General features: G+C 50.8%; 1 protein-coding gene across 1 annotated transcript in view; it reads left to right on the top strand.

The window, feature by feature from the left end:
- DCHS1 (dachsous cadherin-related 1) overlaps window positions 1-27004 on the top strand; it is a 46993-nt gene that overhangs the window by 10250 nt on the left and 9739 nt on the right. The window contains exons 3-15 of the mRNA XM_089513130.1: window positions 8709-8897; window positions 10604-10835; window positions 10993-11229; window positions 13125-14138; window positions 14270-14457; window positions 14881-14977; window positions 15818-15975; window positions 16121-16958; window positions 18500-18739; window positions 19941-20066; window positions 23694-23903; window positions 24346-25209; window positions 26579-26692. Coding sequence (XP_089369256.1) covers window positions 8709-8897; window positions 10604-10835; window positions 10993-11229; window positions 13125-14138; window positions 14270-14457; window positions 14881-14977; window positions 15818-15975; window positions 16121-16958; window positions 18500-18739; window positions 19941-20066; window positions 23694-23903; window positions 24346-25209; window positions 26579-26692 — 4507 coding nt within the window. The remainder of the gene's footprint in view (window positions 1-8708; window positions 8898-10603; window positions 10836-10992; window positions 11230-13124; window positions 14139-14269; window positions 14458-14880; window positions 14978-15817; window positions 15976-16120; window positions 16959-18499; window positions 18740-19940; window positions 20067-23693; window positions 23904-24345; window positions 25210-26578; window positions 26693-27004) is intronic.

The following is a 27004-nucleotide window of genomic DNA, read 5'->3' as shown; positions in this document are numbered from 1 at the left end:
ATCATAGAATCATACAATGATAGAGTTGGAAGAGACCTCAAAGGTCATCCAGTGCAAATCTCTGCCATGCAGGAACTCACAATCAAAGCATCCCTGACAGATCCATCCTCTGCTTAAAGACCTCCAAAGAAGGCGACTCCATCATTCTCCATTGAGGGAGTGTGTTCCACTGTCTAACAGCTCTTACTGTCAGGAAGATCCTCCAAATGTTGAGGTGAAATCTCTTTTCCTGTAGTTTGAATCCATTGCTCTGTGTCCTAATATCTGGAACAGGAGAAAACAAGCTTGCTCCCTCCTCAATATGACATCCCTTTAAATACTTAAACAGGGCTATCATCTCACCTCTTAACCTTCTCTTCTCCAGACTAAAAACACCCAGCTCCCCATGTTTCCAGACCCTTCGCCATTATGGTCACCCTCCTCTGGACATGCTCCAGCTTGGACACGCTCCATCCTCCTGTGTGGCTCTTCAGAAGCCAGATTGGAACAGACTGCCAACCCACCTGCCCCTCTATGCCTGTCTGGAGCCAAAGGTTGAACAGGGAGGGGGCAGCACTGCTGGGCAATGGGTGGATGACTGTGGGCATTTTCAGGGAGCCCTTTGCCACTTACACTCCAAGTGTGGATGCACACCTATTTCATTTCCCACCCACTGCGCCTCAGTCTAAACTGACTTTGAAGCTACTGCTTTCTCTGCTTTGCCCAGAGCAAAGGGAGCACCAGCAGAATAACTGGGCATCCCTGCCAGGAAATGCCAGGGGTATTTAGGAATCCATACGGCGCCTCATCTTCTCAGAGGGGCAGGGGCCATTTTAGACCATACTTGGGGCCCTGGGAGTTTTCCTTTGAGGGCTGGACTGATGGTTGGTGGCTTAGAATCATAGAATCATAGCACTGGAAGAGAGCCCAAGGGCCATCCAGTGCAAGACCCTTCTGCCCTGCAGGAGGACATAATCAAAGCTCTCCCTGTGACAGATGGCCATCCACCATCTGTTTAAGAACCTCCAAAGAAAGAGAATCCAGCATCCTCCAAGGGAGTGTGTTCCACAGTCAAATAGCTCTTACCATCCGGAGGTTCTTCCTAATGTTGAGGTGGAATCTCTTTTCCTATAGCTTGCATCCATTGCTCCATTGGCTCCTATTCTCTGGAGCAGCAGAAAACAAGCTTGCTCCATCTTCAGTGCGATACCCCTTCAAATACTCAACCAGGGCTATCATATCCCCTCTTAACCTTCTCTTCTCCAGGCTGATCATACCCAGCTCCCAAGTCTCTCTTCATAAGTCCCTACTCGGGAAACGCTTCAGCTTCTCAACATCCTTTTTGAATTGTTTTGAATTCTGAATTTGAATTGGACACTATTCTAGGTGAGGCCTGACCAAAGTAGAATAGAATTGGAATATTACTTCCCTTGATCTAAACCCTATATTTCTGTTGATGCAGCCTAGAATCGCATTGACTTTTTTAGCTGCTGCATCACACTGTTAGCTGCCGCACCACACTTAAATATGACTGAACCCTGCCTGGCATCCCCTCTCCCCACCTTGGCACTTGAGAGACCCCATGAGCTTCACCAGTGATGTGTTGGGACAACTTTGCTACAGTGGCTTTACCCCACAGGGCATAAGGTCTCCTTGGCAAGTGCATGGTGGTCCCCTGGGGAGCAAGTGGTGTTTAATAGCCAGACTGAGATCATTGCTTTTGGCTCAGGCAGGGTAGCTGGCAAGTGGTAGCGGCAGCAGCCTAAACTGCACTCAGTCCCTGGCAGGCAGTGCTGGGTCCAGTACAGATTCCCCAAAGAGTGACGAAGGGTGGGCTAGAAGTCTGGAGATGGAGAGTCCAGGGTCCCCTGCTCCAAGTCTCTGACCTGCAAATAGGGGGATCCCAATGGGAAGAGTCAGTTCCCCCCAGTCCAGCATGTCATTTCCCAGCAGCGGAAGCTCAGCTGTCACAGATAATAAACTCAGGGATCTTGAAGGGCCTCAAAGGCTGTATAGTCCAGCCTCCTCCCTCCAATGCAGGAAATTATTGCTAAAGTATTCCTAGCAGAGGGATCTCCACCTGGCAGCTGCTTTAAAAACTTGCACGAAGACCAGCAAAGCTCTTCCGCGTTTGGATCATGTCTCCTGTCTTGACATTTGGCCCAAGTCCCTCCTCTTGTCCTTGCATCATTCTGGTTCAGGTCTGACTCTCTGAAGCCGTGGGAAGTGAACTGTTTCCATCCCTTCCTGCAGGGCCTGGGCTGGCCCATTGCCGGCACTTTCAGCAAGCCTCCCTCAAACAGTGTGCCCCCCTCCCTGCTGGCTGTGACTTCCTCCCTGGATTTGTTCCCATTGGCTAGTCTCCTGCCAGAGCAAAGGTGCACTAAATACGGTGCTATGAGGTCACTGTCCTGTCTGGAAAGCTCCCATTCTCATCCTATATTCTGGTTACTGCTGTTATTGCAGCCTAGAATGGTATCAGCTTTCGTTGCTGCTGCATCGCACAGGGGAGCTGCTTCCATCCTCTGCTCTATTTACTTTCCAGGTGCCTTTCCACACATGCTGCTGTCCAGCTGAGCATCACTGCCCCATATTTGGAGAGCTGATGCCTTCTACTAAGATGTGCCAATATGGGCTGATTCCCAATACCTTTTAAACCAGATTGCAAATTGGTTTGAACCGGTTCAAACGACCCTGGTTCCCACTTAAACCTAATTGCTGAAGCAATTACAAGAGGGGGGCCATAAGTTAGACCCATTTAATCCACATCTTTTTGACGCTGATTTTTCCGTGTCTTTTTCGATAAATTGATTCCGCGCAAGTGTGAACCAGATGTGAGTTGGAATCAATTTAAATTTGCCCTTTGGCCGGCTGGAGTGGCTCCATTTTGAATCGATTCATGCATGAAGGTGAACTACAAGTGGATTATTTTAGAGGGAAAAAATGCGGTAGTGGGAACCACACTCAACTGTCGATCCATCAATTTGGATCCCACACTGATTTATCTGTAAGTGGGAATGAGGCCTATGCTGCCTTAGGTTCTTTTCAGAGGTCTTTTGTGGGTCTTGGTCCAATTCTCGGCCACCCCAAGGAGATGTTTTGTGGCTCAGTGGTCTGGAAACGAACCCCGAGCGTATGTTGCTCAGGGCCATCCTAGATTCTGCCCTGGGAGGTCTTTTGGCAAGAGCAGTTGGCCTGGGACCAAAGTGGCAGCTTCTTCCCCCAAGGAGGCAGCCCCCAAATGTCCCTGACCACAACTAGAGATGCACAGACCCCTCTGGGAGAAAGGGGTCCCACTGGGGCTGTTGTTCTCAGTGGGGCTGGTGGGCAGCCCACCGCCTAGCCATCTGCCATGGAGGACAGATGAGGGGTCCTCCTGCCAGTGTGATGCCCCTCCAGTTGTTGCTGCTGTATCTGGGGCAAGTGTGGATAAGGCCCTGCAGGGAGATTTAGAGAGAAAGAGCCAAGCTTCATACCCAGTGTATGGGGAGGTTGGCATTATAATAGCCCCTGCTGGCCCAGAATGGACCCATTAGGAGTCCTGGGGGCACCCACTGCCTAAGTGTAATTGGATGTCTTCCTTTTCCCTGACATGTCCTGCATTTCACCTTTTTATCCTGGTGGAATTCCAAAATGCCCTCCATTTGGAGCAGGACTATGAAGCAGGAATTTGCATTTCTATGACTGCTTTTGTTTTAGCTTTTTAATTTAGGAATGTCCTCCATTTGGTGGTGCATGGATAACCAGAGGTCCTCCTCTTCCTGGACATGCCCTCCATTTCAGCCTTCTGTTCCAAAAGGTCATCCATTTGGAGCAGGAATATGAAGCAGGAATTTACATTTCTATGTGTTCTTTTAGCTGAAGTTTGGGAATGCCCTCCACATTTTCTGGACTGCCCTCCATTTTTCTGAAATGTCCTCCATTTGGCGGTGCCTTGTCCTCATTTGATGTGAGGACCCCTGGCCACTCTGTGCCAACTAACATGCAGCATTGATACCAAGTTAGAAACATGTCTAGCGTAACCAGGCATCTTCTTTTTCCTTGACCTGTTCTCCATTCCAGCCTTCTTCTATCCAAAAAGATTCCAAAAGGTCCCCCATTTGGAGCATGACTAAGAAGCATGACATTTGCATTCCTATGAGTGCTCTCTAGTGTTTTAATTTGGGCATGCCCTCCATTTTCTCCCCAGAATGTCCTCCATTTGGCAGTGCCTCATCCTCCTTGGCAGTGAGGACATCTGGTCATCCTCCAGCCACCCTGCAGGCTGACCCCTGGGCCTTGCAGGCGCCTGAAATAGCCCTCTGGCTGGTCCCAGGGCGTGTGCGCATCGTCGGGGGACGGCTGACCGCACTGGCGCCGCTTGGGCCGCGGCCTTCCTGGGCGGAATCAAAGCCAGATGTGGAGCACAGCAGCTGTATCGCCTCCCCCACGGGCAGCCTGCCATCTGGGCCGACAGCTCTGCAAAAGGGAAGGAGGGAAGGCCACGGATGCTCATCATTCCTCTGCCAAGAAAGGGCTGGGAAGTTGTGGCCCCCAGGGAAGGATGGGGGACCCCCAGGATGTGGGGCAAAGAAGACCACCTCCTACACCTTTCCCACCTCCACATCCTTTCTGTTGCACTCGGTCGTTGGAGAAATGTCAGCGTGGCACAATGGTTTGAGCACTGGACTAGTATGATGCTGGAGTCCTGGGTTCGAATCCTTTTTCAGGCATAGGAACCCATTGGGTGATACTCTGTGAGCCTCAGTCAGAAATAACTTGAAAGCAATGGCAGAACAGCATGGCGCAGGGGTTTGGGCATTGGACTAGGAGGATTCTGGAGTTCAGAGTCTGAATTTCCATTCGGGCATGGAAATGCCTTGAGTGACAATTTCTCAGACTCAGAGAGGTTCTCCATAAGTTGGAAATTACTTGAAGGCAATGGCACAACAGTGTGGTGTAGTAGTCTGAATGATGGACTGGTAGGACTTTAAGATCCAGGGTTCGACTCCTTGTTCAGGAATGGAAACCCATTGGGTGACACTCCCTCAGCCTCTCTCAGGGTCTCCATAAGTTGGAAATTACTTCAAACCAATGATACAACAATGTGGTGTAGTGGTTGGAGTGTTGGACTAGTAGGACACTTGAGTTGAGGATTCGAATCCTTGCTCTGCAATGAAACCCATTGGGGGACCTTGGCAAGTAACATGGTCTTAGCCTCCTCAGAGGATGGCCAGGGCAAACCCTTCTGAAGAAACTTGACATGAAAACCCCAAGATAGGGCCACCATAAGTCAGAAATGACTTGAAGGCACACTACCACCACCACCACATTCATTGATAGCCAGTGCTGCTTCAGGGCAGCAGGCCAAGCCTCACCCTTGGGCAGAGAGGTCTGGGTTCAAATCCCTGTCCAAAGGCTAGCACCACCGCGGCTGTGAGACTTCCCTTCTCCCAGGTTTATTTATTTATATTTTATTTTTATCCTGTCTTTCTCCCAAAGTGGGACCCAGGTTTGTTGTGTGAGGAAGGGGCAACCAGTGGGCAGCAGCCTTAGCTGTTGTGGGTTGGGGTGACTGTCTGGGGAGACCTTCCTGGGGCCAAAACTAAAAAAATGAATTTCAACAGGGAGAAATGCAAGATACTGCACATAGTAAAAATAAAATAAAAATGAAATCCATAGATGTACGATGGGGGACACCTGGCTTAAGGAGACTTATATGTGTGAAAGGGATCTAGGAGTCCAAAGAGACCACAAGTTGAACATGATCCAAGAGTGTGATGCAGCAGCTAACAAGGCCAATGCGATTTTAGGCTGCAGCAATAGAAGTATAGTGTCTAGATCAAGGGAAGTCATATTCTGCTTTGGTCAGGCCTCACCTGGAATAATATTGTGTCTAGTTCTGGGCATCACAATTCAATAAGCATATTGAGAAACTGGAGCGTGTCCAAAGTAGGGCGACTAAAATGGTGAAGGGTCTTGAAACCATGCCTTATATGAGGAGAGACTTAGGGAGCTGGGGATGTTTAGCCTGGAGAAGAGAAGGTTAAGAGGTGATATGATAGCCCTGTTTAAGTATTTGAAGGGGTGTCATATTGAGGAGAGAGCAAGCTTGTTTTCTGCTGCTCCAGAGACTAGGACCCGGAGCAATGGATGCAAGCTGAAGGGAAAGAGATTCCACCTCAACATTCAGAGAAACTTCCTGAGAGTGAGAGCTGTTCAACAGTGGAACACAATCCTTCAGAGTGTGGTGGAGTCTCCTTGTCTTTAAACAAAGGCTGGATGTCCATCTGTTGGGGGTGCTTTGATTGTGAGTTCCTGCATGGTGGGGGGGTTGGACTGGATGACCCTTGAGATCTCTTCCAACTCTATGATTCTAAGCCAGGCATTTGCAGGGAGCTCCCCTCACACCAGGCTGCAAGCTGATCCTCCTCCCCACACCTTCTGTCATCAGCCAGCCAGACATCAGGACCCCCTCCTCTATTCCATGGGAGCTCAGGGGGCAGGGGCTGCAGTGCCAGGCTGTGCCAGGAGTCCACCTCCCTCCTTCCCTCCCTCCCTCCCTCCTTCCCTTCCTCTTCCAGCTGCAGGACAGTGACCCCATTCCTCCTCCAGCAGCCTGCCTGCTCAGCCTCCCAGGCCTCTCTTTCTATGGGGCTGATCGCTTCTCTTGTCCTGATGGAGAAGCAGCTGCTCAGTCAACAGGCACCTCCCCTCCCCCTTTGCCATGACTTTCCAGCCCCCTCCCAGCAGCATCTGTGCAAGCAAATAGCGCAAGAAGACTATTTTGGAGCAAGGATTCCCCTCCAATTAGCAGATCCACATGGGCCTCCCCTCCTCTGTGCATTGCCCTTTCCAAAATGACTCTTTCAGAGGAAGCCTCTCTCACATCATTTCTCTGGTTTGTTGTTGTTGTTAACTGCCCTCTGGTCGATCATGACCCATGGCGACCTGTGGATGAGACATCTCCTTCACTGCTCTGCTCAAGTCCTGCACATTCATACTGTTGACCTCCCTAATAGAGTCCATCCATCTGGCATGTGGCCTTCCTCTTTTTCTACTTCCCCGTACCTTTCCTAACATTGCCTTTTCTACTGAGTCCTGCCTTCTCATGATGTGGCCAAAGTATGACAGTCTCAGTTTGATCATCTTGGCTACTTCCAGGGAGAGCTCTGGCTTGACCTGTTCAAGGATCCATTTGTTTGTCTCTGGCTGTCCATGGTGTCCTAAACATTTCTCCAACACCACGTATCCAATGAGTTGATCTTTTTTCTATTCACTTTCCTGATTATCCAGCTCTTGCAAACATACATAGAATCATAGAATTTATTGGGGTGGGGAAGCACCCCCCAGGGCCATCCAGTCCAACCCCATTCTGCCATGCAGGAACACAGAATCAAAGCATCCCCGACAGATGGCCACCCAGCCTCTGCTTAAAGACTTCCAAAGAAGGAGCTCCACCACTCTCTGAGGAAATGTGTTCCACTGTCAAACAGCTCTTACTGTCAGGAAGTTCCTCCTAATATTGAGGTGGATTACTCCGTGTCCCAGTCTGGAACAGCAGAAAACAAGCTTTCCCCATCCTCAATAATACACGACTTCAAATATTCAAACAGGGCTATCATATTACCTCTTAAACTGGAGCGTGTCCAAAGGAGGGTGACAAAAATGGTGAAGGGTCTGGAAACCATGCCCTATGAGGAACGACTTAGGGAGCTGGGGATGTTTAGCCTGGAGAAAAGAAGGTTAAGAGGTGATATGATAGCCCTGTTTAAATATTTGAAAGGATGTCATATTGAGGAGGGAGCAAGCTTGTTTTCTGCTGCTCCAGAGAACAGGACCCGGAACAATGGATGCAAGCTACAGGAAAAGAGATTCCACCTGAACATTAGGAGGAACTTCCTGACAGTAAGGGCTGTTCGACAGTGGAATGCACTTCCTCGGAAGGTGATAGAGTCTCCTTCCTTGGAGGTCTTTAAACAGAGGCTGGATGGCCATCTGTCAGGGATGCTTTGATTTGGATTTCCTGCATGGCAGAATGGGGTTGGACTGGATGGCCCTAGTGGTCTCTTCCAACTCTACGATTCTATGATTCTATGAACCATCTCTTTCCCAGACTAAACATACCCAGCTCCCTAAGTTGCTCCTCATAGGACTAAATGGTTTCCATACCCACCACCATTTTGGTCAACTTCCTCTGGAAATGCTCCAGCTTCTCAACATCTTTATTGAACTGTGGTTCCCAGAACTGGACACAGTGGTATTCCAGGTGGGTGCTGATGAAAGCAGAATAGAGTGGCACTATTACTTCTCTTGATCTAGACACTATACCTCTATTGATGCAGCCTAAAATCACATTTACCTTTTTAGCTGCTGCATCACACTGTTGATTCACATTCAACTTGTGGTCTACTTGGACTCCTAGATCCCTTTCACACGTACAAATCTCCTTAATCCAGGTGTCCCACATCTGATGTATGTGCATTTATTTTTGGCCCTAAATGTCTTACCTTACCCTGTTGAAATTCATTTTGTCAGTTTTGGCCCAGCTTTCTAATCAATTAATGTCATTTTTAATTTTGTTCATCTGCTGTGGGGTATTACTTATTCCTTCTAATTTGGTTTCATCTGCAAATTTGCAAGGAGGAGGTTTTGTTCTTTGCCCAGGTGGCCTAGGGGCTGTGCCCAATTAGAATACCCCCCGGTAATCCTGGGGCCTAAGGGCTAAGCTTTCCCTTTATGACCCTCAGGTCACTGCTACGGATGCTGACAGCGGCTCTCTGGGCACCCTCTCATACTCGCTGGGCACTGGTCTGGGCACCTCTGCCCCATCTGCATTCAGCCTGGAGGAAGAGAGTGGCCAGCTCTGCACCACACGGGATCTGGACCGTGACGAGGGCACCTCTGCCTACGACTTCACCATCACAGCCATCGACGGGGTGAGTAACCCCACAAGGGACCTTTGAGTATTTGGGGTGGCAGGTGTTCCTGGGCATTTGGGGTGGCTGTCAAAGATGAGCCATGTCCGTCCTGGACCTTTCCTGATGGGCAGGAGGAAAAGGGGTCTCCAAAGAGTGCTTTGTGGAGGGGACACACTGTAAACCGCTTAGGGAATGCTAGTTCACTGATAAGTGGTATAGAAATGTATTTGCTATTGCTATATTGCTATGGAGATTGAGGTGCCTCTGCTTGCCCTATAAGATGTGTGCCATCCGAAGCCCTTCAAAGACCATCATGGGTAACACCCAGTTGCTCACACTGGCCCAGCACTCCTGGCTGGCTGTTGTTGTCTTTTGTGCTGCAGTCATTCAATCAAAAATAAAATACAGCAACACATCGATTTTGGAGCAAGCATCACCATAATTCTTTCATCTGCATGACCCGGGCTGCTGTCTCCATCGCTCTCTCTTCCCATCCTCTCCCTTATGCTTTACCCAGCATGAGGAACAACTTAGGGAGCTGGGGATGTTCAGCATGGAGAAGAGAAGGTTAAGAGGTGATATGATAGCCCTGTTTAAATATTTGAAGGGATGTCATATTGAGGAGGTAGCAAGCTTGTTTTCTGCTGCCCCAGAGAATAGGAGACAGAGCAATGGATGCAAGCTGCAGGAAAAGAGATTCCAGCTTAACATTAGGAAGAACTTCCTGACAGTAAGGGATGTTCGACAGTGGAATACGTTCCCTCAATGGAGGTTTTGGTGGAGTCTCCTTCCTTGGAGGTCTTTAAACAGAGGCTGGATGGCCATCTGTTGGGGGTGCTTTGATTTGGATTTCCTGCATGGCAAGGGGTTGGACTGGATGGCCCTTGCAGTCTCTTCCAACTCTATTATTCTATGATTCTATGCCTATAGCTATTTTTATTTCCCCCCCAACTTTTCCTGCGCAATGCCAGGTCTCTGCAGCCCTGATTTAGCCATAGCAATAGCATTTACATTTTTTTTACCACATTATAATGATCTCAGCACTCTCTAAGCAGTTTACAATCTGTAAGCCAATTGCCCCCAACAAGCTGGATACTGTTTTACTAACTGACGAAAGGATGGAAGGCTGAGTTAATCTTGGAGCCCCTGGGATTGAACTCACAACCTTGTGGCTGCATTACCAGCATTTAACCACTGCAACACCAGGACTCCTTTGTAAGCTTTTTAAAACTTTGAGGCTTCAGAAGCCCATTGTGGGAGAAAGGCGAGATATAAATCATTGTAATGAATAAAATAAAATAAAATGCAGAGATCTGGAATTGTGCAAAACAAAGGAATTTTTTTTTTAAAAAAGTGAGGGGAGGTGGGACGGGGGAGGAGGGGATGTGATGCCATGTGACTGGCAATTGCCCAAGTGCGCTGGAATGGCTTTCTGCACCTGCAGCATTGCCCTGTGAGTGCAAAGGGACAGATGGGAGATGCGTTGGCTACAGGTGGGGAGTTTTGCGATCAGCATCACTGATACCACTTCCATCCCAGGGGAATCGTGGTTTAAAAGCCACGTGTGATAATCTCTTGTCTCTCAAACACACGTGCCAAGGACTCACAGCTTTTGCCTCCACCCCACCGGAGTTCACAAGGGACCCCAGCCATCTCCCGCATATTGCTGGGCCCCCTTGAGGGAAAGAAAGGTCTCACCCTCACCTCTCTGTCCCTTCTGCCAGGGGGGTCTGAGCTCTGTGGCCTACGTCCGGGTGTTCTTGGAAGATGTCAATGACAATGCCCCGGCCTTCTACCCACTGGAGTATGCCACTAGCATCAGTACCCAGAGCCAGCCGGGATCAGCTGTGCTGCGTGTCACGGCTCATGACAAAGACGAGGGGCCACATGGACGGGTGACCTACCACGTGGCTGCTGGCAACATGCCACCACTCTTCACCATCAACCCCGACACTGGTGAGGACATTGGCGGTGGGGAAGGGGGAAAGTTAGGGGTGAGCTGTATTTTCTTTGACCAGAGCAAAGTTCCTTATCTCCCACCTGGCACCTGAGTCCCCCCACAACCCTGTGCTTTCCTTGTTCCTTCTCTTCCCATCTCAACCTCTCTCTGCAGGGACCATTTCCCTGCTCCGGAGCCTGGCAGGCAAGGCCAACACGCTGGCGCAGTTGGAGATTGGCGCCCGGGATGGAGGTGGCCTGGTAGCCCAGCCCAATGCCCAGGTCAACATCAGCATTGTGGCTGGCACCATCTCTGCTCCCAGCTTTGAGCGCACCCAGTACTACTTCTCCATCCCTGAGGACACGCGGCCAGGAAGCAGCATTGGGTCTGTTTATGCCCACAACCCCACAGGTAGGAGAAGAGACCACCCCTTGGACTGTTTCATCAGAATTGCTTTCTTTCTCATAGGACCATCCAACCATTCCGGGGTTACAACATTCGTTTGCACTAAAAGCATCCAAAGCACTAGGGATATGAGTCAACGATGTGATATGGCAGCTAAAAAAGCCAATGTGACTTTAGGTTGTATCAACAGAAGTCTAATGTCTAAACTGAGGGAAAGAATAGTATCACTCTATTCTGCTTTGGACAGGCTTCACTTGGAATACTGTGTCCAATTCTGGGCAGTACAATTCAAAAAGGATGGTGAGAAGCTGGATTGTGTCCAGAGTAAGGCAACCAAAATCGTGAAGGGTCTGGAAAGCATCCCTGTGAAGAACGACTTAGGGAGCTGGGGATGTTTGGCCTGGAGAAGAGAAGGTTAAGGGGTAGCATGATAGACTTTAAATTTTTGAAAGGATGTCATATGGAGGATGGAGCAAGCTTGTTTTCTGCAGCTCCAAGGAATAGGGCCTGTAGCAAACCAGAGGGGAAGAGATTGCACCTAAATATTAGGAGGAACTTGCTAACAGTAAGATCTGTTCGACAGTGGAGCACACTCCCTTGCAGAGTGATGGAATCTCCTTCTTTGGAGGTCTTTAAACAAAGGCTGGATGGCCATCTGTCCCAAGGGATGCTTTGATTGAGAGTTCCTGCATGGCAAAACAGGGTTGGACTGGATGGCCCTTGGGGTTTCTTCCAGCTCTATGATTCTACCATCTCCTCCTCCTCCTGCTCCTTTGGCCCAAAGCCTGAGTGGTGGTCAGTCTTCCCCATGGTTCACCAAGGTCCAGGGAGAACTAAGCCTCTCAGGAACTTTGCAGGTTACTCTTCCTTTGATTCTGGTGCAAGGTTTTTGGGTCTCAGCCTTAAAATGCAGAGAATATCCAAGACAGCTCAGAGAACCTCTTTTTTGTTCTTTTTTCTTTTCTTTTCTTTTCTTTTACAAAAAAGAAGGTTAACCATTTGATGCCAAAGGCAGTGAGGGGTAGCCGGGTCAACCATCAGGCAACCGCTGAGCCATTCTTCTCTTATTATCCCCAATGCATTTTTCTGGCTAGCAGGGGCACATGTACTTTGTTCATTACTTTCTTTCATGTTGTTGTATGTCTTCAAGTTGTTTCTGACTTATGGTGACCCTAAGGCAATCCTATCATGGGGTTTGCTGTCACTTTCGCCTGAAGCTGAGAATCTGGGACTTTGCCAAGGCTACCTAGTGGGTTTCATGGCTGAGCTGGGAATTGAACCCTGGTCTCCAGAGTCGTAGTCCAACACTCAAACCACTATGCCATTCTAGTCCCTAGTTTCTCACTCACCCACTAAAGTTGTTGGGTGGTTTCCATAAGAGTAAAAACATAAATTGTGGAACTGAATAAATGCAGTCTTATTAGGAAAATAATACACCTGATGTGGACTATGTAAAAGCATCCAAGACGCATGCAAAGGCTTCCCTTTGGCCAAGGTGACCATGCTCGAGAGGCATAGCAGGCGTCTGCTTGCAGGACCACTCTGTAAGCAGATAAGGAGGGCTCTGTACTGCAGAGAGATGGGTGGGCAGTTGGGGAGCATCTATTGCTTGACCTCCCCTGGCCTCAGCCCTTCAGGACTGTCAAGGCCAGTACAGTTGGGGGGTCATCTCATACTCCTGGGCCCAGGCTGGATAGCCAGTGAGGAGGGGAGAGGACCCTTGCCAAGCCAAGGGCCATGCTCCTTCCTTGGAAATTTTTAAACAGAGACTGGCTAGCCATCTGTTCCAAGGAGGGCTTTGATTGTGTCTTCCTACATGACAGAACAGGGTTGGACTGGATGACCCTAATGGTCTCTTCTGATTCAATGATTCTCCATCCCTGTTCTCTGTGCCCACCCAGGCCATGCGGATGGTGTGCTTTATTCCATTTCCTCGGGAGACCCGCAAGGATTCTTCTCTATTGACCCACGCTCTGGAGAGCTCCACACCAGTTTGGCTCTGGACCATGAGACACAGCCTGCCCTGACCCTGGAAGTCCAGGCCCGCAGTGGTTCCCCGCCTGCCTACAGCAGTGCCCGGGTGCAAGTCAGCATCTCAGATGTCAACGACAATGCACCCACCTTCCCCGCGCCTTCTGACTCGGTGCTGTTGCCTGTGGGGGCTGCCCCAGGCACTGTGGTGTACACGGTGCAGGCAGAGGACCGTGACAGCGGCACCAACGGGCAGGTGCATTTTGAGCTGGTGCCCAATGGGGCGGTGGGGGCAGCCTTTGCTGTGGAGCGGTCATCAGGAAAAGTGAGGCTGACAGGGGCTTTGCTGCGGGAGGCTGGAGCGCCCTACAAACTGGTCATCCTGGCCCAAGACGGAGGAGTCCCCAGGCTCAGCGCCACCTTCACCCTCCTTGTGTACGTGCGGGCGGAAGATGAGCACGGCCCTGTCTTTGACACGCTCACCTATCGGGTGGAAGTGCGGGAGGGTGTGCCAGTGGGCACTCACTTTTTGCAAGTGCGAGCACTGGCGCGGGAGTCGGGGTCTCCACTCACCTACCACCTGCGTGCTGATGGGGACGCCTCCAGCTTTGGCATTGTGCCCGACACGGGCTGGCTCCACGTTCGCAGTGCACTTGACCGGGAGGTGCAGGAACTGTACGTGCTGACCGTCTTGGCTGTTGGAGGGGAGGGCGAAGGGCGCCAGACGGGGAGTGGCACTGTGCGTGTCACTGTTACCGATGAGAACGACAACAGCCCTCGGCTGAGTGAGGAGCGCTACTTCTTCACAGTGGCTGAAAACCGTCCTGCCGGCAGCAGCGTTGGCCGAGTGGCAGCCAGTGACCGGGATGCCGGGCAGAACAGCCGCCTCACCTATCGCCTGATGCCACTCCTTGAGAGCAACTTCTTGATCCATACACAGACTGGTGAGAGAGCAGGCTGGGTCGGGCTGGGTTGTGTGGTGGCAACCCCCAGGAGGAGCTTCTTAGCAGGGAAGGGGGACTCCAGCAGGGGGCTCTGTACCAGGGCTGATCTGGGGGGGTGCCTGCCTCTGCAGGAGAGCTGAGCATCCGGAAGAGCCTGGACCGGGAACAGCAAGCCAGCTACCAGCTGCAAGTCCTTGTGCAGGATGGGGGCACGCCGCCACGCAGTGCCACGGGCACAGTCTATGTCACCGTGTTGGATGAGAATGACAACACGCCTGCTTTCCTGCACGTGGCTGAGGGGCGTGAGCTTCTGGTGCAGGTAGGGAGGGAGCTGAAGGCTGGGAATAGTCCCCTCTGCCTTTGAGGGATGGGGAAGGAACTCCTGCTTTGAATCATCACCAGCTTTTTGGGCACAGAGCTACTTCAGTCTTGGTGGAGAAGGTGTGGGGGCAGGGGCAGGCCTTTTAGAGTTTAGGATGGCACGGAAAGGATGGTGCACCCCCACCCCCTGCATGCCTCGGCTCAGAGCTCTCCCCCTGGGCATTGCCACTGGCACCGGCACTGCAAGGCAGCTTCTGCTTTGTGAGGGTCTGTGGCAGTGGGGTGAGTGTGATCAGCCCCTATTCAGGCTCTGTGGGGAATAGCAGGCTGCCCCCACCCTTCATGTTGGGGTGCCTGCTTTGGTGGCCTCCATCCCATGGCACCTGCCCCTTCCAGCTGCTCCTGCTTGTCCCCATGCCAGGTTCCAGAGGAGAAACCCGCGGGGCTGTTGGTGGCATCCTTGCAGGCTAAAGACCCCGATGAGGGTGACAATGGGACCATCTTCTACTCACTCGCAGGTAAAAGGGTCCCCTGGATCCATATGTTTAGAGGGTTCTGGGGAGCCTCCCTTCATGTCTCCTCATAATTCAGGTGCATGCTTAATTGTTTCCAGAAAGGAGGCAGGAAAAACAGAAAGAGCAATTGTTTTGTGTTTGCACACACAACATGTGCTGTAACAAAACCCTTTATTTTTAGGGGGGTGGAGACTCTCCAGGATGCCATCTGTCGGGTGGGTGAAGAGTGGGTGATGTTAATAAGGGAGGCAGTAGGGAGCCCCTCTCTGTGCCCCACTCCACCCCTGTTTTCAGTTCCACACACTTCAGTTAGTTTCAAGCCCCCCCCCCCCCTTTTCCCTCCACTCCTTAGCAAGTGAGGCCAGCTGGGCAGCAATGAGCAGGACATTAAGATGCATGTGGAGGAGAGGAGGGGTGCATGAGTGGAAGGGTTGTGTTTATATGCATGAGACCCAAGGGAGACCATGCTGCCAGGACCCAGATGGGTTTTCCATCTCCTTCTGAACTGGATGGGTCAGAAGATGGTTGCCCGCCAGGTCACCTACATGCAGCCAGTGGTGGTGGTGGGCAAGGTTCTTGTGGGCATCAAGCTGCTGAACCTGCAGTGTGTGTGTGTGGGGGGGAGGGGTCTGTGCTTGTGCTGCCTAGAGGATGCCAGAGGTTTCTCTAAGCTTTGCTATGCCTGAGGATGCCAAGATTTGGGAGCAGCTGTGGTATTCCTCTACCATCCTCCTAGTATTAAAGAAAGTTTTGCCAGGGGGAAGAAAAGTGGGGAGGTGGTTTGTCCACTTTGTCCTCAGTGCCATCTTGCAGGACGGTGACCTCCTGTCCTTCTCCTGGTAGGCACCTGGGCAGAACGTTTCTTCCTCCACATAGCCACAGGGGAATTGCGCACAGCCACCAAGCTCCGCCAGGCAGACCGGGCAGAATACATTTTCACGGTGACGGCAAGCGACCGAGGTGTTAGTCCCCGGAGTGCGACGGCAGTTGTGCGCATCCAGGTACCGGGGAGACAGTCTTGGCCAAGCCCAGCAGTTGCATGTCTTTGGATCCCCAGGACTGGGGGAAAGGTCTGAATCTGAGTCCTGCTTGTGCCCTCACAGTTGGCTCCTCCATAACTCTCTTTCCACCATCTCCTGACTGCAGGTGGTATCCATGGCACGTGGGCTTCCTCGGCCGGATGCCATGGTGCTGACTCTCCAACCCACAGAGGGTCTCCCGCCCGGCTCTGTCATCGGCTCCGTGGCTGCTGCAGAACCAGTTCCTCGTGGGCAAGCCACCTATGTGCTCGTAGGGAGCAGCCATGCAGGTGGGCTCTTCACCGTGGATGCAGAGACGGGTGAGATCTACGTGACTCAGGAGCTGGATTATGAGGCTGGGATGAGGCACACCCTGCAAGTCAGTGTGGAGGATGCCCTGCAGGGCTACCCAACCCAGAGGCTGGTGCTGGTCGAGATCCATGTGCAGGACCGCAATGACCATGCACCCACCTGGCCTCAGGACCCTGTCACAGTGGTGGTCTCTGAGAGTGCCGCCCTCGGTCTTTCCCTTTTCACTTTCCAAGCGCTGGATGGGGATGGCCCGGGACCCAACAGCCAGCTGCGCTACCGCCTCTTGCGCCAGGAAGCGGCCCACCCGCCCTTCCAGCTGGACCCTGGCAGTGGAGAGCTGAGCCTGCAGGGGCTGCTAGACCGCGAAACTCAGGCTGCTTACTTGCTGGTGGTCCAGGCCACAGATCAGGCACTCAATGCCAGCCATCGCCGCTCAGCGGCTGTGACTGCACACGTCTTCCTCGTGGACGAGAATGACAATGCTCCCGAGTTCTTCTCCCCCGCGAGGGTCAACATCCCTGAAGACCAGCCCACCGGTTTCCTGGTGCTTCAGGTGGTGGCGAGGGACCATGACCTGGGTGAGAACGGGCGCGTCAGCTATGCCCTGCGAGCTGGAAATGCCAAAGGCCGGTTCCACCTCAACCCCAGCACAGGTGAGCAGGAAAGAGGGAGGGAGGAAGAGGAGGAGGAGGAAAAGGAAGCAGCCTCTGGCCACAGGGAGAGGCTGGATTGTGAGTTCCTGCAGGGCAGGGGGTTGAACTGGATGCCATGTGGCATTCTCTGAAGATGCCAGCCACAGATGCAGGCAAAATGTCAGGAATAAACTCTTCTAGAACATGGCCACATAGCCTGCAAAACCTACAAAAAAACTAGCTATGATTCTATGATACTATGTTTGAGGAGCAGTGGAGTCACCCCCCTTTAGGCTGTCAGCTGGTGCAGTCCGCACTCCTCGCACCCCCTTAGTGACATCACCTTCCCTGATATCTTGGGTCCCCAGTCGCCATCTTCCTTATTCCGTCCCTCCCCATGTTGGCTCATGGCCCTTCCTGGCCTTGGGCTGCCCAGAAAGCATTGCCCTATCTCCTCTCTGCCCCCTGTCTTCCCTAGGGCCAGCCTTCTTTAGCCCTTTAGGAACAGCTCTGCCTTCTTCTGCTAGAATGCTTTGGGAATCACCTTCTGGACCAAGGTAGTGTGTTGCTCTTCCAGTTTGCCTTCACGGCAGCCAAGCCTTAGGCAATGAGTCAACAAGATGTAATACTGGCCCAGTACACACGGGCAGGGAGCAGCGTGCCCATGCCGATTCTAGGGTTCCAGAGTGCACACCAACCGCATGCTCTGGAACCCTAGTCCATATGGACTCCGTCATCATGGCGGCCTCCTGTCCACATGGCGGCTGCCATGATGATGTCGCTGTTGCGCAGTGTCTGGACGTCACTTCCAGGAAGTGGCATCATGACAGTGCCCTTTCCCCTTTATGGCGCCACCAAAAAGTGGAGAAGGACAGGAGGTCTTTTGGCAGTGCATTGATGTTGCATGGTGTGGCTGCTGTGGCACCAACAAGTGGGAAAGACGGGCAGCACAGAGCCGTCTGTACCGAGCCACAGACACCCCAAGGCCAGGAGGCTCAGCTGCCACTTTTCTTGCCATTCCTCAATGGGCAGAATATCTGGGTCTCAGCCCCCCCATCTCCAAGGACTTACTCCTGCCTCAGGGATGGCAACCCCCTTCCAGGCAGCAGTCCTTACAAGTCTCCACCAATATATCAAGGAGCAAAACAGGCAGGAAAGTATCCCCAATGTGGCACTTCACAGTTTTCTCCCAATATTTGAGAGGCTAAGGTGGCCACCATCAGCTAAGAAGGCAACCTGTTTTGTTTCTGAACATTATTGGCAATTTTATTGGCATGAATTGTTTCTCCTCTCTGAAGAAGAAAGGCTTCCACACGCTTCTCTCAACAGAAGCCTTCTAGATAAAAATAAATCTCCCACTCACTTTGTGAGCTGGCCAAAACCAATATTGTCTCTTGCAAGAATAACTCTGGGCTGAAACAGGAAGGAAGCACCTGGAGGCTGCGCCTGGCTCTAGCCCACAAGGGCTGTGTAGCCTCGACCTGAGTAACAGGGAAGGCCAGGGGAGGGGGCTTTGCAGGGGCTTTCTCCCCAAGCAACTCACCCGCCTGTGCTCCTCTCAGGGGTGTTGTCCATCGTGCGGCCACTGGACCGGGAAGAGGTGTCCCAGCACAACTTGACAGTGGTGGCCATGGACCACGGATCCCCGCGGCGCTCAGCCACGCAGCTGCTTTCGGTGCACGTGCTGGATGTGAACGACGAGACTCCAACCTTTGAGAAGAGCAGTTACGAGGCCAGTGTGGCTGAGAACCAGCCCTCGGGGGTTCCCGTTCTGCAGCTACATGCCACCGATCGAGACCTGGGTGAGGAATATGCCAAGAACACCAATGAGCATGTTCAACCCCTTCCCAAATCTATGTCTGGAAGTGGTGGGAGGATGGGAGAAGTTAATAATGGAATGACGAGGTTGTAGAATAGCCATGGGTCAAATCTTCCCCTAAGGAAGAGGGCACATTGCTCACACTCCCTTTGGTAACCCTTTGTGGGCATGAAACTTGGGGCGCCAAAATCTCCACACCACAGGTGCCATCTGGATATCATTTGATCAAGGAGAAAGGCAGAGCAGAAGGCCACATGGCACTGATGGTTAAGTGCTGGGCTGTTGGCCTGATGAGCCTGTTGGCCAAAAGAGGTTGCTGGAAATGCTGGTTTCTGGCTGCAGTCTCACTAGGGTGGCTCCAGCCCATGGTGGCCCAAGTCTAGAGCCAGGGGAGGAATGGGCACTGCTTGCTCCCAGGTTTCTCACCTCTATGCATCCATGGTACAGTGGTGTTAACACTCATCTGCCATTCCATTCAGTCCACAACTTGCTTTCTTCAGTTTGCTCCCTGCTCCAAGCACTCATCCCACTGCATCCCGGGATGGCAGGGAACTTTCTTTTCAGCTGGATGATAGTTCAGGATGCAAAAACTGTGTCACCAATAGCTGGCATATGTAAGAACCAGGAGCACTGAAGAGGACCTTTGAGCCTTTCATCACATTCACAGAAATGTAGGCCTCTTGCTTGCCAGCCTCTCCTGGGCCATCTGTGCATGGCATGAAGAGACAAGGCATTCCCTGGGTGTCAGTTTAACAGGTGCTGACTTGTGCTGGTTGACTGGTGCATTTCAGTCAGTCATCCTGGGAGAATCCTGCGCTTGGATGCAAGCAGGCACTTGGAGAACCTGGAAGAAGGTCAGAATGTGTTTTAGCATCAGCAATAGCACTTACATTTCTATACCGTTTCATAGTGAACATGAGCATTCTCTAAGTGGTTTACCGTGTGTTAGCCAATGACCCCCAACAAGCTGGTATTTATTTTACCAGCCTACAAAAGAATGGAAGGCTGAGTCAACCTTGGAGCCCTGCAGGATCGAATTCATGATATTATGGTTGCAGGACTGGCATTTCACCACTGCACCACCTGTGCTTTTAGAGTACTCATAGGGTATTGTAGCAGGGCATCTCTGTTTTGGGTGGGTGTGGAAGGCTAATTTATCTGCCTTGCTTGGGATCTTTCCACAGGAACCAATGGGCATGTGTTATACGGTGGGATCTCTGGGGGAGACTTCTCCATCGACCCACAAACAGGTCTGATTAGTACCCTCCGCTCTCTGGACCACGAGGAGCATGCAGAACACTTGCTGACAGGTAAGGGACTCCAGGGCAGGGGCCAACAGATTTGGTGAGTCAGGAAGGGGTTCTCATTCACAGTGGCAGATATGTCCAAAGAGAAGGTCAGTGGTCCCCTTCTGCTTGGATTGGTGTTTGCCTTCCAGAATATTTGACAAGGGGTGCATGATATCTAGTCATCAGAGTCTCAAAGGCTCAGTACAGACTGCCGAGGAACGGCGGCCTTTCGGCGGCCTGCCAACAGCTTGCCAGCAGCCTAATTTCCTGGGAGGGAAGTTGCAGCTGCCAAACCGCTTAGCTTCCCTCTGGAGGAAAAAGAACCTGGGAAAACCGACTTCTTTTGTCACCACCATTGTTATGTTGCAAGTGCGCCAATGGTGCACTTGTGATGTAACTGGTGCTGTGTGACGTGCGGATGCTATGCATCACAATGGTGGCGCCCTTGTACACGGGGTGCTGCCATTGTAGCACCGCCAGTCTGTGCTAAGGTTAGGGACCGTGCGGTTGCCGCGTGGTCCCTAACCCTATTTGTGCCGCCGCCACACTACAAAGGGCCTGCCTGTCCCAGGCCAAAGTCAGACCCTTATTCTATTATTAAATAAACCCGGCAGGCAAATGAAAAAGTGTCCTAAAAGTGTCCCATTTGCCAAGTTGGAATAATCCGTTTGGCAAAAATAATGCTTTTACAATGCTCTTCTACACTTTTACAACCTGAACAGAACGAAAGTAATGCAGAGGCTGAAAACAAGCAAACTCACATGTCTGTTTATTTTCTGCCAGGTTTGTTTAATACGTAGTGCTCTTAGACATTGCCTCTGACATCAAACTGGGGCATCACAGATTTGGGGGTGGGGGTCTTGAAGTATAACTGCATGCTGGGAGGTTCCATTTGGGTCACATTGCAGTTTTATGGTGGTTAACTTTCTCTCCCTAACCCTCCTATATCTGCCATGGAGTGGCAAACTGACAGAGACATCTATTTCCCCTCTGGTAGCCAAGAGCAGTGTGTGTGTGTGTGTGTGTGTGTGTGTGTGTACTGTGTGTGGGGTGGGTGGGTGTGGGTGGGTCATATTCCCAATGCAAGTGCAAACAGTTAGAGCCCACTCGCACCCCTGCCTGCTGCATGGATCTGGCATAAATGGATTCTCCTACCTATAGTTCCTGTATGGCAGGGGGTTAGACGGATGGCCCTTGGGGTCTTTTCCAACTTTATGATTCTCTGATTCTACAGTCAACCCTCTGTATCCACAGATTCTTTATTAATAGATTCAAACATCCATGGTTTGAATATACATACATACATAAAAATTCTGAAAAGCAAACCTTGATTTTTTGCCATTTTATGTAAGGAATACCATTTCATTATTATTATTATTATTATTATTATTATTATTATTATTATTAGCTTTATTTATAAAGTGCCGTAAATCTACATGGCGCTGTACAAAACCAAGTAAAATCAAGAATATATAACAGTATATAAAAAACCTGCCTATGGCGCACAATCTAAAAGTAAAAACAACAAATTAAAAACATCATAAGAAACATCGTAAGAAACAAGTTAAAACAGCAAATATCCAACATTGGATCAAGCATCAGAACAACCAGGACACAATCACAGACTCCCTGGGAATGCTTCCCTAAACAATATGGTCTTTAACTTGGCTTTGAAGCTGGTTAGAGACGTGTTGAGTTGTGCTTGTAAGGGGAGGAGGTTCCAGGAGTGAGGGGCAGCGAGCGAGAAGGGACGAATCCGGGACGGGGCCGTGGAAATCCTGGGCTGGGACAGGAGACCTTGACCACCAGAATGGAGGGAACGAGTGGGGATGTAGGGGGAAAGAAGTTCAGAGAGACAGGGAGGGGCCAGCCCATGCAGGGCTTTAAAGGTGAGCAGGAGAAGCTTGTACCGAATGCGGAAGGGAAAGGGGAGCCAGTGAAGGGATGACAACAGAGGGGAGACATGGTCATACCGGCGAGCGAGTGAGATGATACGAGAGGCTGAGTGCTGAACAGAAATCAATGGGTGGGGGTGAGAGAGAGGAAGCCCTGCCAAGAGAAGGTTGCAGTAGTCAAGTCGAGAGGCCACTAGGGCATGGACCAAAGTCTTTGCAGTAGAAGCAGAGAGATATGGACAGATTTTGGAAATATTATAGAGGAAATATCTACAGACCTTGGCTGTGGCCTGAATCTGAGGGATAAATGACAGAGAGGAGTCGAAAGTGAAACCAAGACTGCAGGCTTCCTGGACCGGCTGAATAGAGATGTTGTTGACAGAGACTGAAAAGGAATATTGAAGGGTGGGCTTAGGAGGAAAGACAAGAAGCTCCGTCTTGGACATGTTGAGCTTCAAGCGCCGATGGCACATCCAGTGGGAGACAGCTATCAGACAAGATGAAACTTGCTGCTCAAGCCCTGGCGAAAGGTCAGGGGTGGAAAGATGCAGCTGGGTATCATTGGCGTACAGATGATAAGAGAAACCAAAAGAGCCAATAAGTTTACCAAGAGACAGTGTGTATAGAGAGAACAAGAGGGGACCCAAGACAGAACCCTGAGGAACTCCAACAGAGACCACTGCAAAAGATCTATCTGACAGGTAATATTTAAACCAATCGAGAACGGAGCCCAAGAAGCCAAGGTCAGAAAGTAAGCCAACTAAAAGACAGTGGTCCACAGTGTCGAAGGCCGCAGACAGGTCGAGGAGGACAAGGATGGGGTAAAGGCCATTCGCCTTGGCCCTCAGGAGATCATTTGAGATCTTAGTGAGGGCCGTCTCTGAGGAGTGCCGTGGGCAGAAACCAGTCTGGAAAGGGTCCAAGATGGAGTTGGTTTCAAGAAACTCAAGACAGCAAGAGTAGATGACTCGTTCCAGAACCTTAGAGAGAAAAGGAAGAAGAGAAATCGGGTGATAGCTAGATAGGGAAGACGGGTCGAGAGAAGGTTTTTTCAGAATAGGGGAAACTAGAGCGTGTTTGAAGACCGAGGGGAAGGAGCCAGAAGAAAGAGAGAGGTTAAAGATGTAGCCGAGGGAGGGCAAAAAAGAAGGAGCTATGGAGATTAGAAGATGAGAAGGGACTGGGTCAAGAGAACAGGTTGTGGGTATGGAAGAGTTCAGCAGCATAGAAAGTTCATCCAAAGAAACGGGAGAGAACGCAGAAAATTTGTTAGTAGGAGGAGTCAGGAGATTAATGGTGGGAACCAATTCAGAAAGAGTCAAAATGTAATTATGCCATTACATTTCATGGGACTTTAACATCCACAGATCCTGGTATCCATGGGGGGGGGGGGGGTCATTGATCCAAACCCTAGTAGATACCAAGGACCCACTGTACTTTTAAAGAGCTGATACTTGCAAAGAGTTTCCTTCATAAAGCAATCATCTCCTTTTAAACTCCACCTCTCCATTTTGTTTTTGGAAAGGCTAGGGGAGGCAGAAGGGAAACCGTTGGAGAGTCAGGGGAAGTGAGCACCTGAACTATTTCTATTGCTATTTCCTAGATTCGTACAATCGGGAAATGGCTGATACATTTGATTTTCATAGCCTGTGTACATCCTGGTGCGAAACCTCTCTTGACACAATGGATAGCCCAGGACGGTGACATGCCAGAGTCTTCTTTGGCCCTAGTAACAGTCCTCTTCTCCTTCCAGTGTATGCGCAGGACAAGGGTCTACCCCCCCGCCAGTCCAAGGCGACCGTGCGTGTGCTGGTGACTGATGAAAACGACCATGCTCCGACCTTCCCAAGAGAAACATACTCCTTGGAGGTGCCTGAGAACCAGGCCCATGTAGAGCTCGTCACTCTGCGTGCCACAGACCACGATGCAGGAGAGAACGGGCGCCTCACTTATCATTTGGCAGGTGATAAAGTGGGGAAGAGGAGGGGCATTTTTGGGTATGCCGGGTGAGCATTGGGGGAGGAAGGTGCATATTAAATGGGTCCCTTCACTGTTCCCACGATGCTTCTCCATCTTCTTACTTTTTTTTTAATATATAATCTTTATTAAAGTTTACCATACATATATATAAAAACACATACAACTACATACAACATTCGTAACATTTCCGATAAAATACAATACATACATTCAACATTAACCCCCCTCTAAACAAACCCACAACAACAAATACAATACCAACATTACTACAAGAACATAGTGACTTCCTCCTACGGAGGGGTTGAGACATGCTTTAGCCCAGCAATTTTCCTTAATACAAAAAAAAAGATCAAATTCACCATCCATCTCCATCTTCATCTTCTTACAAACCCCACCTTGTGTTCCCCACTCTCTTTCTCCTACAGCTGGAGACTCTGAGGATGACTTCACCCTAGATCCCATCTCGGGCAAGCTCTCTGTAGCACGAGGCCTGGACCGGGAACGGATAGCCAACTATGCACTGGTGGTCCGTGCCTGTGACCATGGCTCCCCTGCACGCTGTGCCAGCCTGATGATCCACGTCCAGGTGCTGGATCTGAATGACAACCCTCCTGCCTTTGTGCAGAAGGCTTATGCTAGTGAGGTGCCTGAAGACTTGCCTGTGGGTGCCCTGGTGCTGCAACTGGAAGCCACAGATCCTGACAAAGGCCCCAATGGCCTCATTTCCTACTTCCTGGCTAATGGATCCCTGGGCACTTTTCAGGTAGAGCCGCAGACAGGCCGCCTGACCAGCACACAGCGGCTGGATCGGGAGCGGAGGGACACTTATAGCTTCCTGGCGTTGGCTGTGGACTCCTCCCCACTGGGCCCCCAAAGCACCACAGTGCGTATCACCATCACTGTCCAGGATGTCAATGACCATGTCCCCACCTTCCCACTCAGTCCACTGGTTCTTACGCTGCCTCGTGACACGCCGCCCTGGCAAGTGGTGGCCACCCTGCGGGCCGAGGACCATGACGCAGGGGCCAACGCCTCCATTCTCTACCGTTTCGCCACCCCCACTCTGAACTTTTCCATCAACACCTACACAGGGGCCATCCAGCCACTGCAGCCTCTTGATGTCCTCAACCAGCGGCAGCGGACCTTGTTTGTGCTGGCCAGCGACTTGGGAGAGCCACCCCTCTCCTCCACAGGCGTGGTCGTGATCCACCTGCAAGGCGAGAGCTACCGAGGAGTGCGCTTTCCACGCAGCACCAGTGAGGTAGCATTGCCTGAAGATGCTGCTCCAGGTATTTGCTAAAAGCATGGTCAGGGTCAGATGAATCTTTGCAGCCAAAAAGCCGCAGGACCAGCAGGTGGTGGTTCCCAGCTAAGACATCCATCACCGAAAATGGTGTGTAGGGTCTGGAAACCATGCCCTCTGAGGAGAGACATAGGGAGCCAGGTATATTTAGCATGGAGAAAAGAAGGTTAAGAGGATGCTCAAGAGTCATGTTTAAATATCTGAAGGGGTGTCATACTGAGGATGGAGGAAGCTCCTTTCCTGCTGTCCAGAGAAGAACACCCAGAGCAATGGATTCAAACTACAGTGCGCCTGCGTCATACGTGGGCACACCTTACGTGGCTTTCAGCATACGCTGAAAACCGCGCTGGGAAAAGAGGAGATGGGCCGTATAAGGGGTAATGGTATGTGCGCCCGTGGGGCTTGTGCATGCGCCACTGCACTACCACGCCACTGCTCCTCTGTGTGCACAAGCCCCATTCATTTAAATGGGGCTTGAGCATAGGCGGAATTCCCTTTACGTTCTGAGGCAACAGCATCTTCCACCTTGGAACAGCTCTTAGCCTCAGGAAGTTCTTCCTAATGTTGAGATGGAATCTCTTTTCCTTTAGTTTGAATCCATTGCTCCAGATCCTATTCTCTGGAGCAGCAGAAAACAAGCTTGCTCCATCCTCAATATGACACCTTTTCAAATAGTTAAACAGGGCTATCGTATTGCCTTTTAACATTATCTTCTCCTGGCTACACATTCCGAGCTCCCTAAGTCTCTCCTGAAAGGGCTTGGTGGTTTTCAGACCTTTCACCAATTTGGTCACCCTCCAAAATGGTGAATGGTCTGAAACCCATGAGGAGTGGCTTCCCCCATCAGTGTTTAGCAGTTAAGTCAGTGATGCCCAGATTCTGGTCTTCCAATTGACTTGGACTTTAGCTCCCAGAATCCTGGACCATTGGACAAGATGGCAGAGGCTTCTGGGATCCGTAGTCCAAAACACCTGGAGGACCAGAGTCTGGGAATCACTGAGTTAATTGGAAGTCTGACCAGGAACCCCTTCTGCAGAAGGACAAATAGGCCTTTTAAAACATAGGATTGTTTTCATGTGTATTTATATTTTATATTTATACATTGGGGGGGAGCATCTGTGTATGTGTCTGTGCACCAAACTAGGAAAAGGTGTAAATATTGTCATGGGAAGTGTGTTTTGCACACTAAGGTTTTAATGCAAACGGACACTATAATCCTGGAATGGTTCAGATGGTGCTAGGGAAAAGAAAGCAATCCTGATTGAATAGCATTTTTGCAAATGCACTGTTGCAACGGGAGAACAAACGGCCTCCCCTCCCAGTAAAGATCCTTCTGATGTTCTTCCTCCCTCCAGGCACCACCGTGGTGGATGTCACGGCTAAGCACACTGCAGGCTCCTCCGGCCACATCACCTACAGCATCATCAGTGGGAATGAAAAGGGTTCCTTCCACATCCAGCCAAGCTCAGGTACTGGAGTGGCAGTGCCCAGCAAGGAGAGCAAATAGTGCTGGGTGCCAGTGGTCCACTGTTTGGGGAAAGGGCAGCTGCAATGTGCGAGCCAGTTGATATGCCTCCTGGAGGCTGTGTGCCAGCTGAGCTGTTGAGAGCAGCCACAATTTAATTATTTATATAGTGCACCCGCGTCATATGCAGGCGCACTATATGTGGCTTTTAGCTTATGCTGAAAGCTGTGCAATGGAAGTGGCAATGGCGCGCGTGTACATGCATACATGTCCAGAACAGATCCACTGCATAAGGCAAGGGCGCACTGTATAAATA

The sequence above is a fragment of the Sceloporus occidentalis genome, unplaced genomic scaffold, assembly GCF_023333645.1.
Source record: "Sceloporus occidentalis isolate IW3139 unplaced genomic scaffold, rSceOcc1.0.p SCAF_2, whole genome shotgun sequence".
Lineage (NCBI taxonomy): Eukaryota > Metazoa > Chordata > Lepidosauria > Squamata > Phrynosomatidae > Sceloporus > Sceloporus occidentalis.
The sequence above is the reverse complement of the archived record's forward strand: the minus strand, read 5'-3'. Positions and strand labels throughout refer to the sequence as shown.